We start from the raw sequence: 19,504 nt of genomic DNA on the forward strand, positions 1-19,504 counted from the left end.
GGGAGTTGCATGGAGAATCATATGTGCATCAACTTATAATGTATTTAGTTTTCATCCAGTTGGAGGTAGCTCTGAAGGTTAGGCCTACTCACCTAGGAATATTCTATAGCGCGATTGAGGTCATGTCATGTTTGAATCTGAGCTAGACTTTGCCGAAGTGTCAGTCCTTAGTACTAGAGCTAATATCATAAAAAATGCGTTAATAAGTTAAAGTGGAAATAACGTGTTATCACAATACCACCCTACGCTGATTTCCATTTAAGTCCTAATTTATGGAATAATTGGAAGATCATTCACGTAATTGGCAAGTGCCGTAATTAGCCTTATCTACATACCTAACTGTCAGGTTTTCAAGTGGGGGTATTGTCACGTTATTCGTAGCTATTTGCGCTACATTTCTAATAATTACTCTAGCCAAACCTAAACTGTTATGGTTTTACCTCACTAGGGAATATCCATGGATTCGTGGTTGTGCTGATGCCCCCTACCTGGAACAAAAGATGACCTTTAGAAAATATTCAATTCATATAATTTATTTTATATACAGATTTTTCGATGGACACGTATAGGATAATGCTATTATATTATTAAATTAAAGTAAATGATATAATAATTATTGTAGTACACTTATTACTAAATAGTTCGCTCAAAAGTAGTAATGCAAACAGGAATTTTAATTTCTGTATATCTATATTTCTGTAGGATTTTGTACTTTTGTATTTTAATTTCTCTTTCAATTTGTTTGTGTGTAATTATATTTTTCATTTTCAAGAGGTTGCTTTTTGTTTTTTCTGAATCCTAAAAATAAAAACAAAACATACATGTTTTGATAGTCAAATAACTTGGTTTCCTATCCCAAGAAAATCATTTAGAAGGGATTTACACCTAGGCATGGTTAGTGGATTTTTATTCATTTCTAAGACTCTCCTAGTGCTGGAAACCACTGAAAACCACTAACAATATGGGTGCAGCCAGAATAAAATAGGAAGTGGGTGGAAAACAGTTATTACATCACAGTAAGAAAATTAAATATAAGTTTAGATGTGCATGGCAAAGCCGGTGGATACACGGTCTGTGGCATCAAACTATAAGTTTGAGTTAGAGATAGCGCAAACAATTTTATCGGTCCTAAGCACCAAGGACAGGATCGCTAAGCGGCCACCCATCCAAGCAGCAGCTACGCTCGACATTGATTCAGTAATCTAGCGAAAACAGCCCTCCGTCTAGGTGTAGTGCAACCGCCGCTCCCACTACACTGGGTGTAGTGCAACCGCCGTTTCCACTACACTGTGTGTAGTGCAACCGCCTTTCACACTACATTGGTGTAGTGCAACCGCCGTTCACACTACACTGGGTGTAGTGCAACCGCCTTTCACACTACACTGGGTGTAATGCAACCGCCGTTTCCAATACACTGGGTTTAGTGCAACCGCCGTTCCCACAGTACACTGGGTGTAGTGCAACCGCCTTTCACACTACACTGGTGTAGTTGCAACCGCCGTTTCCAATACACTGGGTGTAGTGCAACCGCAGTTCTCACTACATTGGTGTAGTGTCAACCGTCGTTTCACACTACACTAGGTGTTTAGTGAAACCGCCGTTTCCACTACACTGGGTGTAGTGCAACCGGCCGTTCACACTACACTGGGTGTAGTACAACCGCCGTTCCCACTACACTGGGTGTAATGCAATTGCCGTTCACACTACACTAGGTGTAGTGAAACCGCCGTTTCATACTACACTAGGTGTAATGCAACCTCCGTTCCCACTACACTGGGTGTAGTGCAACTGCCGTTCATACTACACTGGGTGTAGTACAACCGCCGTTCCTACTACACTGGGTATGTAGTTCAATCGCCGTTCACACTACACTGGGTGTAATGAAACCGCCGTTCACACTACACTGGGTGTAATGCAACCACCGTTCACACTACACTGGGTATAATGCAACCACCGTTCCCCACTACACTGGGTGTAGTGCAACCTGCCTTTCATACTACACTGGTGTAGTACAACGTTCCTACTACACTGGGTATAGTTGCAACCGCCGTTCACACTACACTGTGTAATGAAACCGCCGTTCACACTACACTGGGTGTAGTGCAACCGCCGTTCACACTACACTGGGTGTAGTGCAACCGCCGTTCACACTACACTGGGTGTAATGCAACCACCGTCCCCACTACACTGGGTGTAGTGCAACTGCCTTTCCCACTACACTAGTGTAGTACAACCGCCGTTCCCACTACAGTGGGTGTAGTTCAATTGCCGTTCCCACTACACTAGGGTATAGTGCAACCGCCTTTCACACTACACTGGGTGTAATGCAACCTCCGTTCCCACTACACTGGGTGTAGTGCAACTGCCTTTCATACTACACTGGTGTAGTGCAACGTTCCTACTACACTGGGTGTAGTGCAACCGCCGTTCACACTACACTGGGTGTAGTGCAACTGCCTTTCATACTACACTGGTGTAGTGCAACTGCCTTTCATACTACACTGGGTATAGTGCAATCGCCGTTCACACTACACTGGGTGTAATGCAACCTCCGTTCACACTACACTGGGTGTAGTGCAACTGCCTTTCATACTACACTGGTGTAGTGCAAACGTTTCCTACTACACTGGGTATAGTGCAACCGCCGTTGGTCCTAGGTAAGCGCAGCGAATATAAGATTATAAAAAATAAAAACAAAATGGCTATCCGACTCCCTTTGATTATATTTTATTAAAACGTGTTTACTTGTATCGTATATCTAACAAGAAGCTTACGATTTTACAACCTTATTTACAACAGGTACGACCTTCACCTTGGCATCGACGTTACGACACGGCCACTAGGAACGTTTACAACGCCTACAGCCTGGCAACAATAAAGCAATAAAGCTGATCACCTCGATATATAACTCTGTTTGTCAACACTCATCCGAAGTTTCTACGAACCCGTTGAGTACGAGTAATATATATTTTTACACTTACGATATCACACTCTAAAAATTGATGAGTGATTAATTCTCGCGTCTATTTTAAACAGACTTTCCATAAGATATTCATCAGAGGACAAAGAATGCAAGAGAACGTACAAGAGTGGGGAATGCCAGGTCGATGACCTGTAGCGAAGGTGTCTATTGGCAACACACCTGGAACCACGGGCAACACTGAATATTTCAACAAATTAATCTTCTCACGCAAATATTCCACAGTGGTAAAGGATTTGATTTCATTAAAAGGAGAGTATACACTTGTTTCCATAAAGGCGCAATAGATTACATTACCATAATAAAACATTTACATGGTGATTAAATACTTCTTTATGAAATAATTGTTCATCAGTTATACATAGTATATATGTATACATAAATAAAAATATTTCACTCTCTTATAAGTAATTTATTCTTAGAAAATAAAATTGATGTTAAATTCCATAATATGTAAAAGACATTATTTTAACTACAATAGATAATTAACAATGAACAAATTGCTGTAATATAAAAATAGACAAGACAAAATTATCACTTTAAATAGTAAAAAAAGGTAAATTAAATTAAAACACGATTTGATATGTAATAACTGTCAATAAAACGAAGTTAATTTTATAAGATCATCATGAAAATTATTCGTATAAAAATCAAAGTAAAAGTTTATAATCTGGAAGAACCTAAGTTAAATAAAATACATATTGACGTATTGTTTTTTTTTAGTATTTGGATTGTAATATTATTTATACTGTCAAATTTTTAAATATTGAGTTAGATAATTTTTTTCAAAAAGGCCCAAAATACATCATAGAATAAATGTTTATTAGTTTTATCACTCAATTTTAATCGGTTAGGTAGGAAAAATAAATCGAAATGTAGAGGAGGATTTTTATCAATTTATTTCAAGTCCACTCCAGAACCCGGTGTACATGTGGTAACCAACCCCATCCCACCGCAGGGATACCAAGTAGCACCTGTAGACCTGGGGTCGCCCTGGTCTACCAGTTCCAATCATTACGAGACCTCAGGACGCCGTTGTATAGCATATTAGTGTAGGTTTAGAATCATCTCCGATGACCATTTCGTGCAGCGAGCATTTTGTTGTGATTTTAGTGATAAAACACATATCACTATTTTGCAATTCAAATTTAAAAGACCAAAGGGATGATGGATGAACAAAATCTGTTCTTATTCAAAGACTTAATTATACAAATCATTGCATTGCATCAGTAGAGTGAAAAGCATGAATGAAGTGGTTAAGGATGAAACCTACACACAGACTGTACTTTGACCTACATAAAATGAATTATTTTTGTCCTCATTAATCATGTTTTTCTTCATTTTTCCGTACCTTCACGTTATTGCTGCTAACCTCGAGACAAATCCTTGGTGTATTTGTACACGTCTACGTCTACCTGGCCACCTCTCACCAATATTCCCGACCCGCCTGATTCACCCTTGTGCTGCTGCCAAATCTGACCGCGTGGGGACTGTCTCGCTGCCAGAGCTATTTCTGCCCGGACTTCGGCTTGGCAAGGGACCGCGGTTGGCAGACAGTTTCTGGGAATCACACTGACCGCCGTGTTTTTCTCGGTTCCTGGATTTTCTTGAAGGTGTTTGAAACTTGTCATTCTTCTTGGCATGTCCAAACACACTTAACGAACCGGCCGCAAATACTCCGGCATGTTTGTTCAAGGCCATAAGTGTACTCATAAGCACAATCGAACTGCAAATATCTTCACGGAAAATATCACCGAGGATTGAAGCAGAGATGTGATCTAAAATAGGAATGCGAATTCGGTCAAAGAACCTAAACAGAAGATTCCTCACCGGGAAAAATCAACTTCATATACGATAATGGAAATTATTTTTACATTGTTGTTCATCATAAAACTGAAACTTTTAGAAAATTGGCAGGTATTATCTTGTTCGATTCATTGTTTGAAGTTTATTTTTGAGGATGGAAGAATCAAGAATCAAGAGATTTATTTGCCATTAAATACAAAAAACAGTACAATAGGCATCGTTCAATCAAGCCCCAATAATGAAATAAAAACTCTTAACTAGTCCGAATGATAATATCACACATGTCACTACAATTCAAGTACTCTTCAACAGTATAGAAGGCTTTGATCTTAAGCCACTTGCTAACCATAATACTAAATTTCTTAGGTGGTAGAGATTTTACAGAATTTGGCAACTTGTTGAATAATAATAGTTGATGATATTTATAGCTCTTATAATACTTATTGAGTCTAATGCTAGGTTTAAACAAATTTTCTTTTTGCCTTGTGTTGTAAACTATGAACTAAGGAATTTTCTTTAAAATCATCTATATTATTTTTTACATAGAATAGGTTACAGTAAATATATGCACTAGCTAGAGTCATAATGTTAAGATTTGGGGAAAACCTTTCTGCATGACTCCATTGAAAACAATCCAGTAATTGCTCTTATCGCTTTTTTTGCCATACAAAGGCTTTTTTGGCAGAGGCTGAATTTCCCCAGAGTCTAATTCCATAAATTAGATGAGTATGGAACAATCCAAAATAGCACATAATTAGTTACTTCTGAACTTACACAAGTTTTTTAATTTTCTTAAGAGATAGGTCACTCTTGCCAATTTTTTACATAAATTACTGACATGTTCCTCCCAACAGAGCTTACTGTGTAGATATATGCCGAGCAGCTTACCGGCTTAAACATACTATCATCTAAGTTAATGTGATGTTTCAAGAGAATATGATGTGTTCTGTTTTATTTTCATTTATAAACAATTTGTTAGAGAAAATACCATGTTTTTGCCTGTATGAGAGCTTCATTCAGTTTTGCTTGTACATTTGGAATATTTACATCATTTTGGATCAACGTGGTGTCATCAGCATACAGTATAGAGAAAGCTGACACATTATAACTAAAGTCATTCACAAACACCAAAAAAAGAAAAGGACCAAGGACAGAGCCCTGCGGAACACCTGCATAAACATCAAGATATTCTGGAGCACTCATTTTTAACAGCAACCATTTGTTTCCTATTCTTAAGATAACTTTCTATTACTGACAGTTCTTCATTTACAACACCATAATGTTTAAGTTTTTGACATAACATAACATGAGAAACATTGTCAAAAGCCTTACTAAGGTCTAATAGGCTAGTACCAACCACCAGCTTGTCCTCAAAGCTGTTTAAAAATATAGTCTACAATTTTCTCAACTGCATCCACGGTTGTATGTTTAGGCCTAAAGCCAAATTGAAAAGTATACAACAAATTGTTGGTAACAAAGTATTCATACAGCTGTGCCACCAGGCAAGACTCGATTACCTTACTTAAAATTGGGGACAATTGTGATCGGCCGATAATTTTCAGGACAGTTCATATCTCCTTTCTTAAACATAGGTGTTAACTTTAGACATCTTTAGGCAGTCTGGAAAATATCCTACAGTAACAACTAAATTTACCAGATAAGTAAGTGGTAACAATATAACATTAATTATATTTTTTAAGCAAAAAAAATTGGACAAACCATACACATCCTCACTATGTGAGCCACTCATTTTATTGACAACACACTTTACCATTCCTTCATCCACCAACTTCCATTTAAATACATTATCAGCATTAGGCCTAGTAGAATTTGATAGCAAGTCAGAGTACACTGAGTCATTTTACATCAATGACCTCATCCTGTTTATCATTACTGTCAATAGACAAAATTAACAAAGTAAGAGTTCAATTGGCCAGGTGAGATTGGTATAGCTGCGTTTTGTTGAGCAATTAAGATTACATTCTCTTTTAGCAACAAACCCATGCAGCTTTGCATTGGTTATTGGAATTACTGATATATCTATTGTTGGCAGCTACTTTAGCCTTCATGATTTCCTGCTTATAGAGTTTTTTTAAAACTATTGTAAAGTATGTGATCATCTTGGTTCCGAGTAATCCTCCATTTATCATATAGAGCTAGAAGTTGCATTCGCCTATCTAGTAATTCTGGCGTAAACCAGTTTATTACATCGCATTTCTTAGATCTAGGTATCACAGATATCTTTGGGCAACTAATATTAAAATGCATGGTTAAAATATTTAAAAAACTATTTACAGCAATATTTACATCTTTGTGATACACACAATTCCAGTCAGAATTACTTAAACATTCAACTAGATTACCTAACCTATCTTGTGACATGAGACGTTTTTGGCCAACTTTTCATGTCATTGGGCTTAGGTCTAATAGTACTGCCATCCCGACTATGGCTATGTTCATTGGCCAGATATAGGCTAACCCAAATACCTGCGTGATCAGATATTTAGCCTACTCCTTGGTTCAACAAAACTATATCTAGGTTTTCTGCAGCTAAATTAGTAGCTATATTGTCAAGGCAAGACTTAAACCTAGTTGGTACATTATTTGTACAGTACAAATTAAAGGACCTTAAAAGATTTAAAAAAATCAAGACTTTTCAGAGTCACTAGCTTTCAATATATCAACATTAAAATCACCAGCCAGTATTACATGTTTAAAATTTTTTGGACCCTTAGTAACCATAAGCAAGTAAACATTGTAGGTTAAAAATAAACAGTCCAAAATTAGAGTCTGGCGTGCGATACACACATATAACTAATGCATTCAGTTTACTTAGTCTAATGGCAGTTGCTTCACATATTGCACTTTGACTATAGCGGGAAACATCAATCATTTTCATAACTTATTTCTTTCTTGACATAAATTGACGAACCACCAAAACCCGATTCTCGGCAAAAAGTACCCGGCCCCAGTTCAAATCCCTCAGGAATATACAAGGATATTTCATCTTTAACTAACCAGTGCTCATTAATACAAATAACATCGGTTTGTTTGAGAGCCAATATAGCCTCAAGTTCAAATAATTTATTGCGCAATGATTGTACATTAAAAGGTACATACACTTATACTTGGCCTAGGACCCTTAATATTTGTAGATAGGTTTTGATCAATACGTCTATGAGTTTACTAGGCCCACTTAATGGGGTAGGCCTAAAAAAGGTTTATTATAACTTACTGTTTCTACGAAGAGGGTTATATTTTCGAACACTAACACCCTCGAGGCCATAAGTTAGGATGCATAAGTTCCTCACCCAATTCGAGCGGTACACCCACCTTGAAAGAGTTGTAGTTGCTGTACCTAGTTTTTAATTGTTCACACTGATATGTAGGTGCCTCTTTTAAACTATTAAGGTATTCAACTAATGAGTCAGCAGTAAACATCTGTGTTTCCAACCCGACATGAAAAGCCATAGTATTCTTTCTGCAGGTTTAATTGACATATTCTCACTTACCTCTTTTGTACCATAAATTACCTTATTTCTTTTAATTACATCACTGTAGGAATGTTTCATCATAGATGAGTTCTCTTTCACTTTTACTTTTAGAATTGCGTTTGCATCCATACTAGGCAGTAACTTACTTGGAGGATATTTCTTTTCCTGTGAATTATTGCCACTTTTATTTAAAGTGTCGTGTTTTTTGTTGAATTTAACTCCTTTACTTACATATTCGGAGTTCCTGTAAACCCGGTTTATTTAACTTTGTTAACCTCACTACCTTGTTGACATGGTCGTGATGTGTTGTGTTTCTGTTTTACTAACATATGTCCATAATCCATCTGATTCCAACATTTTCACTGTCAACGGCAATTGAAGTATCAATGCAACGGCCTGCAAGAGTAGAATCTTTGTCATCAAGGCCCTCCACAGATTCGACTTCACTTGAAAAAATACCAGCACGCTCACTGTTGTTCGTCTGTGAGTCACTTTTGACAGAATTTGAAATTGTCATATGTTCTTCAACATGTTGTTTTGAACAGAGTCATGTCATTCCTTAACCTAACATTTTTCCGACGACACACATTCAAGCTTCTTCACAATTTCAGCATTGTCATTATTCACTATTTTAGTCAGATTAATTAAATTTTTTTACTGTTTCATTTAGGGATAAGAAATCCTCAACGTCACATACCTTTTCAACGACACGATCAATTCTCTGTTCACACGGTACGCAATACCACTTCACTTTGTCACATATTTTATTTATCTGCTCATACTCTTCATCTGAAATATTAACACACTCACCATGATACCAATTTTTACAAAAACCTTCACATTCTAGAGCATTATCACTGTCATTAACTAATTTATTGCAACAAGGACAGTAAGACTGACATTCATCACCCGCCATTTTTTTTCAATCAGGTTAAGTGAGTTTTTAAAATGTTGGATCACAATGTGAAAAAACTCGAAACAATATGATTGGAAGGATTGTGAAGGAAACAGATTTTTCCGGATATTTGCCGTTGTTTAGTGAAACAAAAAATCAGTAACACTACGTTTCGAGATCTGGAATCTCTTCTTCAGGTAAAAAACTAACCTAATACATAACTATAAACTAGGTTAAAAATAAACAAATCATACCAAAGCGTTGTGACACACCTAAGTCAGGAATAACAACCACCATGTTATGTTGTGTATCAACTTCACTCACTCTAAAAAAGCACTTAATAAACACTATACACAACACTAATCATTAAAACTGAACTACAGAATACAGGTCACAATACGTCTGCATTTGTCTACCAACCACCTACGACTGACCAGAGGTCAGTAGCAAATGGCAATCGTCTCGGCAGAGACAAGATGGCGGAAATAAAAAGGAAAGGGTGACAGAAATGTTTTTCAAGTGTCAACAAATCGAAGACACAAGGTTACGAATGAGAATAAACAAATCAACAAAAGTTAGCAATGGATGCCAGAGATTTCATTGAATTGTTTATTTACGAGTTAGAGTTAACCTTATGTCTTACGCATGTCAGAATTTTTCGCATGAGGAAGAGGGTAGATACTAGTATTCGAAACGTAGTGTTTACGTTTTTTATAACATATGATAAGGGCAAAAATACCCAAATCCTCTCATCCTTTCATATTTCTTAATGAGCTTTAAACAGAGAACTTCCTATAAACACATTCAAACATATTTAGGAACAAGAAGTAACGACAGTTTAATGTACATGCGCATCGTTAAATTATTGTAAAGAATTAGTAGGACAAAGATGAGAATTTGATTTCAAAATTCAGTTCTATAGATTTTATACGCAGAGTAAACAATTTATATCAAAAGATATCTGAATGTGCGTACACGTCTTGTACGGCATCTTTTATAATCATCCTAATTACAGCGTCAAAGTTTATAAGAATTGTTTCATGTTTGCTGAATTTCATTCACACATTTTCATAATTTTAAAGCTGTTATAAAACGGTTTTACTTCGAACGTTGAATCGAAATTGTTTTTCTAGCAGACCTTTATCATGTACAAAACTTATATAGTCCAACAAAATGACTATTGTAAAGGTATAGTCTCTACCTTTACAATTAAAGGTAAAAAAAACTGACTGTCTGCTCAACTTGTTTACGTTTAATAGTCAATTTACTTTTAAATCGGCCTTTATATTTTTTATTTCGGTCATCAACCGTTTTCTCAAAAAAAGCAACTACTAATATTTCAATATTTTATCCACACTTATAGTGCGGTATACGGATATATCCGTATTATTGGAACTGTGGTAACCGCGGCATACGGAAATATCCGTTTTGCCTCATTTTAGTTTATTGTGTATATTATAATTCAGAAAAATGCTGTGAATGTATGGAAATGCGTAATTTTACTGATTCATGACCGTCGGAAAGCAAATTCGTTTGTTTGTTGCGTGAAAAACAAATACAAATCCAGTGCTATTTTTTAATCAACGTTCCGTATTACGATGCGAGAAGCGTAGGATGCGAGGATGTAGATACAACCGTACTGCACACCCACGTCTACATGTAAAACCGGTTAATTTTTTTTATATTTGTTATTTATTCTCTTTAAACATAGAAGACATTTTACTTTGGCAAAAAATAGAATGTTTTAAATCTGTTCTTTAGCGTTTTAATGGAACAGCCTACAGTCTTATTTTCTATCGTTATAGCTGACATGACACAAAATCACACATGCTTGTTTATTTTTCCTTAAGCACAGAAACTGACTCACGATTAAAAATACATTCCACTAGCGTTCGTGGACTGTCATCCTGAGAAAGTGATTACCACTACTATTCTCGTATAGATACCGAAGTTATTGATGACTATTGATGATATTTTTACTAATCAATTCTTATAGACCATTTTGGCATTCCTAGTTAGGAGACTATTTGCAAAAAATGGGTCCATCGGTGAAATAAACTAAATAAGATCGGGAATCCAAATGGCGTACTAATTCGAATGAAACGTGCGCGATCAGCATCATCAGACCAGATCAGCATTGGTATCAACAGCTGACGGTAAGGTCAAAATCAAGGTTGTTGAGTCTCTTTCTGCTTGATTGGTTGGATCGGGGAGAATGGGGGATCAGTTAGGGAATTTATTTCAGTGCAATATAAAATAAGAATAAGCGTAAAGTATAAACGTACATCAAGCTGTAGATTAAAATGGTCCATCGATTTCGATATGTCGAGTTACTATAAAACAAATTCCTCGTTAATAAATATTTTGTAAATCCCCTTGTTCTCTCATATATATATATATTTTTTTTTTCAAATATTTTAGCTGTATATGTCGAGGCAGCGACGAAAAAAATACTTGATCAATGGAATTATTTAGTCCCGGAATGATTGCCCTGACCTTTATATATTGCATTTGTGTTAATACAACCTTAATATATAGAATAGAATGAAATATATTTCGAGTCAAAACTGCAACTGTTTATTGCTCCAGTTGTAACAAAAAAATCAGTGTTTCTTTTTAAAAAATGTATTTCATAAACCTAAATGCTGGTGATCGTTATAATGCGTTTTGTTGGAGAGAGTAAATACAATATCATTTACACCTGAAATGAACGCCTTGATAAAATGACATTTGTAATTCTGGTAGCCATTAAACATTCATCAATAACAAACTTAAATGAGGTAGTTAAACTTTGAATGAGAAATGAAATTAGAAACATACACAGCTAATTATCGTAGAAAAGGTTTATTTCGTTGGACTCTTCACGTTCATCTACCACAACTACATATCGATAATTGCCGATGACGACTCTCGATAACTCGACGTATCGATTTGTCTTCAGTTTGAGATATTGAGAGATGACTGTACTTATTTGAAGATCTTGATTCTCCAAAACTGTACATTATTCAGAGCTACATTAAAAACTATAGAGGCATAAAAACGCTTTAAAAATTATCGAGTTATTATTGGCCGAAGTGAGTAAACCCTGTCCGGGTATTACTGGCCACACAAGTAGAGGTGTAAATCAAGCATTACAATTAGAAGCAGTCGTCAGGCCAGGTGAGGCGCAGACAACAACGGGCACGTGACTTTTATCTCAAGGTCACTACTGATAACCCAGAGCCCTCGCTCTGCCTGCCTTTGTTTTCTCCTCTATGATACACCAGTTACCGCCCTAGTACACACTCACATAACGCTATACTAGAACCGTTTTAACTTTGCCTTTGGAGATCGTACTGTCTCGCAACACTGCAGTGTACAGTGAGACACTTAAAATACTTATTTCTATCATCTTCACTAGTAGCCCTACCTTTGTGACCTCCTATATATTACACCAGTTGTATTCAGCTGCAGTAAATCGTTACACCAGAACCCTTACAACATTGCCTTTGGAGATTGTACTGTCTCGCAGCACTGCTGTGTAGACAGTGAAACTTCAAATACCTACTTCTATCACCTTTAGTAGTAACCCTCCCTTTGTGACCTCCTCTTTGTTACACCAGTTGTCGCTCACTCACACACTCATCTACAGTAAATCGTTACACCAGAACCCTTACAACATTGCCTTTGGAGATTGTACTGTTTCGCAACAATCAGTGTTTCGCAGTGTAGACAGTGGGACTTCTAATACCTACTTCTATCACTTTCAGTAGTAGCCATGAATATGAATCGTCTATGTTATACCAGCAATGATTCAACTCTCCAGCACGAACAATGAAATATTAGGGAAACAATTGCCATGAAGATGAATCGTCTATGTTATACCAGCAATGTTTCAACTCTCCATAAGGAACATTGAAATATTAGGGAAACAATTGTCATGAAGATGGATCGTCTATGTTATACCAGCAATGTTTCAACTCTCCAGCACGAACAATGAAATATTAGGGAAAAAATTGTCATGGAGATGAATCGTCCATGTTATACCAGCAATGTTGCAACTCTCCAGTTCGAACAATGAAATATTAGGGAAACAATTGTTAAGAAGATGAATCATCTATGTTATACCAGCAATGTTTCAACTCTCCAGCACGAACAATGAAATATTAGGGAAACAATTGCCATGAAGATGAATCGTCTATGTTATACCAGCAATGTTTCAACTCTCCAGCACGAACAATGAAATATTAGGGAAACAATTGTCAAGAAGATGAATCGCCCATGTTATACCAGCAATGTTTCAACTCTCCAGCGCGAACAATGAAATATTAGGGAAACAATTGCCATGAAGATGAATCGTCTATGTTATACCAGCAATGTTTCAACTCTCCAGCACGAACAATGAAATATTAGGGAAACAATTGTCATGAAGATGGATCGTCTATGTTATACCAGCAATGTTTCAACTCTCCAGCACGAACAATGAAATATTAGGGAAACAATTGTCATGAAGATGGATCGTCTATGTTATACCAGCAATGTTTTAACTCTCCAGCACGAACAATGAAATATTAGGGAAACAGTTGTTAAGATGAATCGAATACTAGCAATCTATGATATACCAGCAATGTTTCACTCTCCAGCGCGAACAATGAAATATTAGAGAAACAATTGCCATGAAGATGGATCGTCTATGTTATACCAGCAAAGTTCCATTTTATTCTGCTGTGCAAACCTTGAAATGTTCCGAAAACAATTGGCATCAAGATAATAAAAAAACATCAGACTTAGTCACTAGATGTTGTCATTACGTTCCTTTTGGCTACTATTCAAACAAAGACACTTGCCAAACCGTTTGTTGTCATTGAAAACAAATGTTAGTTACACAATTTGAAGTTTTACTTAATTCCTAACAGATAATGCCATGAAGATTTAAACACTTGGGGGACGTATAGTCTACTCAAAAGTGTGCTAATGTTGAAGCAGATTATTTTGACATAGCCTACCAATATTTGTATGCCTAGCAGGAAAACTCTCTAAGATTTCGCATTACCCTCGTTTTAGTTTGATGTATTTCTTTAAAATATGTTTTACATTCAGGTATGGTTGAATTTGACCTTTATGTATAACTTTACCTTTAGTCTCAAGTGTTCCTAGAGAATGTGACAGCCTACGGAGGAGCTATTTCCAACAAATTAAATCTGAAGGAGGGTTCTTTTTAAACAGTGAGAGGGTCTAACCTTAGGTACGGGGTGAAATAAAATTGGTCTACTAGTCAAAGTTAGAAGTGTTGAAAATTTGCCAATCATTCCAAGAATGATGTAGCAAAATGCCTTTTGGCCACCCTTCACAACCAACTACCCAAGGTTAAATCAGCATTGCTATAATACTAATGGCTTATATAATTCTTCTATTAATCCATAATTTATATACTTCATTTATCATGAGTTTTATATAAATTATTTCAATGCAACATTAACTTATCGTTTCAACCTGGGCCGAAATCTCTGCACTAAAAATAATTCACGTTTGCAGTTTTTTCGAACGGTTAAAAGGTAGAGTGGATAATTCCATAAAAATGGTGAACTTTGAGAAATTAAAGAGTAAACATTAAAATTCCTTATATTTTCTAACATAGATAGGGTGTTATTACTTTGTTATTGCAAGTATTATAATGGTAACTTAATTATTATGTGACGGTAGTAGTATTTATAAATGTTGAAATTAAACTTACAAAAGAATAGCTCAGTTAAAAAAGTAATATAAACCAAATGTAGGGGGGGGGGAATAGCTGAATGAACCAATAAAATCCTCCAAGCAACAAAAAAGTCAATAGAAGTAAAAGCTCTGGTCCATTTCACTTTTTCAAAAAGCACCCCACTGTACTCAACAGAGGCTTTTGGAGAATAGATAGTCCAAAATGCCACCTATTTTTGTGGACCATGCAATTGTTTATCTGTATTATTATTTTAAGTTACAACTTGGACTAATCTTACAACAAATATAAAAAGGACAGTTTTATATGCACTAGGTGCAAACAGATGCATTAAACTCCGAAATAAAGATTTGGGGGTTATCCAATTAAAAAGTATTAAAACAAGACAAGGTAAGAGAGGCCATAAATTATTGACCTTTGTTATATTATAGGGTTTTTAAACAGTATGAACTTAATAGTTGTGTGGTCATTATTTATTATGAGAATCTAACCTTTTTTCTGGGAAATATCCCTCGAGGCACTTTCCCTCGCTGAGCCGGTATGTCTCTCATTCCGCCGGATCCACAAACCACAACAGAGCGATTGAACCAGAACTGACCACCCTAGACCGCAAACCGACGACCACACCGTAAACACTTAGACGCCGTATACTGATTACAAAACAGCCGAGCGTCTGGTTATATGGTGAACTGCAGAGTGGGTCGTGATTGGTCGAAAGCGACCAATGGGAGACGAGGAGCCCGGCTCGGCGCCGCTGTGATTCAAGCGCGGTCCGCCAGAGAGCGCCAGATTTAAAAATACCGCACATGTGTCTGAGTTTCTAGCGGCTACTTTATTAATTAGGAGGGTCGCCAGTGTCAACAATACTCGGAAATATGGACTCCTCCTGCGAACCGTGTCACGATTTTGCCACCTAACTGTTCCTTCTCGGTCGTTTACTCAGAATCCGTTCAGTAGATCAACAAAAACTATAACGTTTTCTTGGACAGTTACAAGTTCCTGGGAGAAATAAATGTTAGATGAGTTCTATTTTATACAATCGCGACTGATTAGAGTATTGGAGACAACCAAGATTGCTCTTTCTAAACTAGATGTTCAAACTTTACTTCAGCAGATTACACTGTTTAAAAACACTTCCCGTACAGATAATTTATTCCTTTCGGCACATCTATTCCTATTTTCTTCACTGGACGCTTCACTTTGTTTTTTTTTATTAACGTAGTCCTTTAAGTTAGTCACTACTTCCAGGGTTTGCAACAGAAAATCTTAAATACAGTTTACAAATGAGACATCCAAACTTGCTATTTCTACTCTAGATCTGTCCATACCTTATCCTTGCAGGCTATACTACTTGGAAAATCCACACGAATACCAAACGGTTTCTCTCGCCCCACATCTATTCCTATCTTCTTCGCTAGACGCTCCATTATACATTGTTTAATGAATTCTAACCTTGTTCTTCAAGTGAGATACTGCCTCCTGACCAGGTTTAGGGGTTATCAGTAAAAACAACCCTTAATTACAACTTAAAATGAGACGACGAAGGTTGTTCTTTGTACACAAGAGCCGCTCAAACTTTATCTTTGTAAGTTACAATACTTTGTAGCAGGTCAGATCCTTCTCCTTTCACTCCAGAATCTATTTCTATCTCCTTCGCTAGCCGCTACATCCTTACCAGATCTGTTTGTAGTTTATTTAGCCACTATATAATCAAGGGCACGATCCTGGTTGGCTTTTAATTATTGGCCACTGAACAAAAATATAAGACAGAATACTTTGGAAATCAATTACTGGCAATAAATCACCCTGTTATGATACGTTCATAGTTTTACAGTAGGCCCATTTTCACTGTCATAACCGTTGTTAAAACGGGGAGCGGGTGGACCACGCCGCCATGCGCGCTATGGTTTCAGCTTTAAGGCTGCTGGCATCCTTTTCCACAAACAATACAACTTAACTCATCTGATTTTATACTTGGACCTCGCAAAGTGTGCAAATACCGCAGACCCTTTCCCTTTCACCTCCACTCCATATCTGATTCATCTTTCATTGTTAGCCATCTTTCTTTTTATCAAATCTTGGCTGTACCATTAATAATACAATTTTGCAATTCTGATCATTCTGATGAAATATATAATAATTAGTTTCCCATAAAGCGGTATCTAAAACAAACTACTCTAGAAAAATCCACCCTTTTCATTCTGTAAATAATTTCTTTCTCTCTTTTGTAAATATGGATCCAAATATGGCACTAGTATGTTTCCAGTGGAATACAATAGTATGATGTAATGTAATGCCTTTACATTTATTACCTAGTAATTTCTGGAAGAAATTTAATGGTATGTTTTTAAAGTACCACGATATAGATAACTAAAGTACAGAGTCTACTTTTTACAAAAAAATATACGCGCATCGAGAATACTGCACAAGCCACAACCATGTTTGACCTTGAGAACCCAGCGGGTGAAACCACGGAGGCTGCGGAGTGACTCACTCCGGCTAGAGATGAATGAATGAGTCACACATTCCAAGATCCGCGGTTCCGCGAACTGGTCCAGGTCCGGCGTTCCTACAACAGCTGATAGTCGATTGTTCCCGGGCTGCTGAACCGTAGCGTGTCATCTGCCCCGTTCTCCTCCCGGCTCTGACTGTTACAGTCAGATTTATGTTTCCCAGGATCTTCGGTCCGGCGGGCGAGGCGCCACAGGACTGTAAATTTAGAACGTTTCGCTGTCTGCAACTTGCGGTTTGGGTTGCGGTTTAGTTGACTGATCCAAATAGCCTCTCATGAGGTTAGTTTGGTCAACCGCTAAGTTTTATTTTAGGCTTAGGTATTATCTTCCTGCAATCCTTTTAAGGCCTCGCGAAAACCGATAGGTTGACTTGAAACAATTCCGAAGGGCCTTGCTTAATTTGATCATCTGTTTTTACACCAAATATCTACATCATAACGTGTGCAAGAGAAACAATTGTAACACACACACACATGCCCAAGGGGGTTATTTCTACGCCCGTGGAATTTCACGAAACGTATTAAAGGAAAAGGTCCAAAAGCACTTGCAAATATCTATTGACCTTCCCGAGATTACAGGGCCGTCCAGAGGAGAGGGGGCAAAGGATGCAAATTCCCGGGTCCACAAAGTCAGCGGAGCTACATGTAAAGAAAAGAAAGGTTTGAAATATTTATATCAAGTTGACATTTAAGCGCTTTTACCTTGTTTTGCTTGCATTTAGAAGTCTGGATGACAAATTAAGAAGGTCAGTACTTGGTCCTGCGTAGTCTATAAAATGATTCTTTTCCTCGATGAACTTTTACCAAACATGAAACTGATGGCGAATATGTAAAACTATTAGATGTATTTTTGGGAGTGTTGCTGTTATTGAACTATTTTGCCCTAGACTTAAAAACCGCGAGTCCAATGTTAAACTACATAACAGTTTTTATCAAGTGATGTATCTCTAAATTTTTTTAAGGCGCAGGAGACATTGATGTAGAAGTGAATGAATCATTAGACAGAAAAAAGGAAAATGGGAAGACATTATTGAAAGCTGTTGTCTCTGCTCTTCTTATTTACACAAATCAATTGTCCTTGAACTCTTTGGGTGTGAGTTGGGCACGCATTCATCTTCATGACCTGTAAAATAATGATCTAATACTAAAAATCACACAAAACAGTGTTTAGATAATAAAATTCATTAGTTTAATAGTAAATTAATATACAATATAAAATATAATAAATACATAATAAATAAACATGTATATATATATATATTAATTGTTTTTTAAAAAATTAATTATCACATTACAAAAAAAAGATAATGCAGCACTCTATTACGTTATTAGATTCAGTCTGGACACGTTTTCTGTCCAAGCTCTACGTCCATCTTCTTAGACCTATACTTGAATATTCTTCTACTATTTGGAACCCATATCTTATTGACCTTATTGATAGACTTGTGAACATAAAGAACCGCTTCATTCGTTTGGTTGGGTTGCGGATGGACTTCAAGTACAGTAATGTACCGATCGATGACCTTAAACTTCTGCTAAATTAAAAACCCCTCCATTCAAGACGCAAAGTTCATGACATGCTATTTCTGATGAAGTTGATCTGCTCTGTCATCGATGCACCTGGTCTTCTCGAGTTGCTGGATTTCCGGACATCACGTAATCTTCGCCGAAAGTTGTTTGCAAGGTGGCACTACTCTACCCAGTACATGTTTCATAGTGCTTTTCCTCACCTTCAACGCCTAACAACCTGCCCGGTCATCTGGACCTCTTCAGTATGAGCGGTGATACCTTCAAGAGAGAACTAGTGATCATGTCTTAACTTGTATGTATATATATATATATATATATATATATATATATATATCAGATACTCATTCCTTATTATAAAACAGCAAAAAACTGCTGTGCAGTGTAATACGTGAGGAGTCAATTTCACAACGTTTACACATTTAGTTAACTTTGTTTATTATGGTTGTTTTCAGAATTAAATTCTCTACAATCTGTATTAGGAAAAACAATTTGTTTATTGGTCATTTAACAATGTTATTCGACATCAAACATTTAAGACGGTATTATTGTTATTAGATTTTTGGCAAATTTCATACTTTTTCTCAAAAACTGT

General features: G+C 36.6%; 1 protein-coding gene across 2 annotated transcripts in view; it reads right to left on the reverse strand.

The window, feature by feature from the left end:
• The window catches only part of LOC124367760 (NAD(+) hydrolase sarm1), a 193,439-nt gene that overhangs the window by 118,220 nt on the left and 55,715 nt on the right, over nucleotides 1–19,504 (reverse strand). Inside the window, exon 2 of one of the 2 annotated variants that reach the window (XM_046824851.1) lies at nucleotides 441–488. In XM_046824851.1, the coding sequence (XP_046680807.1) occupies nucleotides 441–488 (48 nt within the window). Of the gene's footprint in view, nucleotides 1–440; nucleotides 489–15,361; nucleotides 15,520–19,504 lie in introns of those variants that run through there. The other variant, XM_046824855.1, reaches the window with a different exon arrangement.

Source organism: Homalodisca vitripennis, chromosome 8, assembly GCF_021130785.1.
Source record: "Homalodisca vitripennis isolate AUS2020 chromosome 8, UT_GWSS_2.1, whole genome shotgun sequence".
Lineage (NCBI taxonomy): Eukaryota > Metazoa > Arthropoda > Insecta > Hemiptera > Cicadellidae > Homalodisca > Homalodisca vitripennis.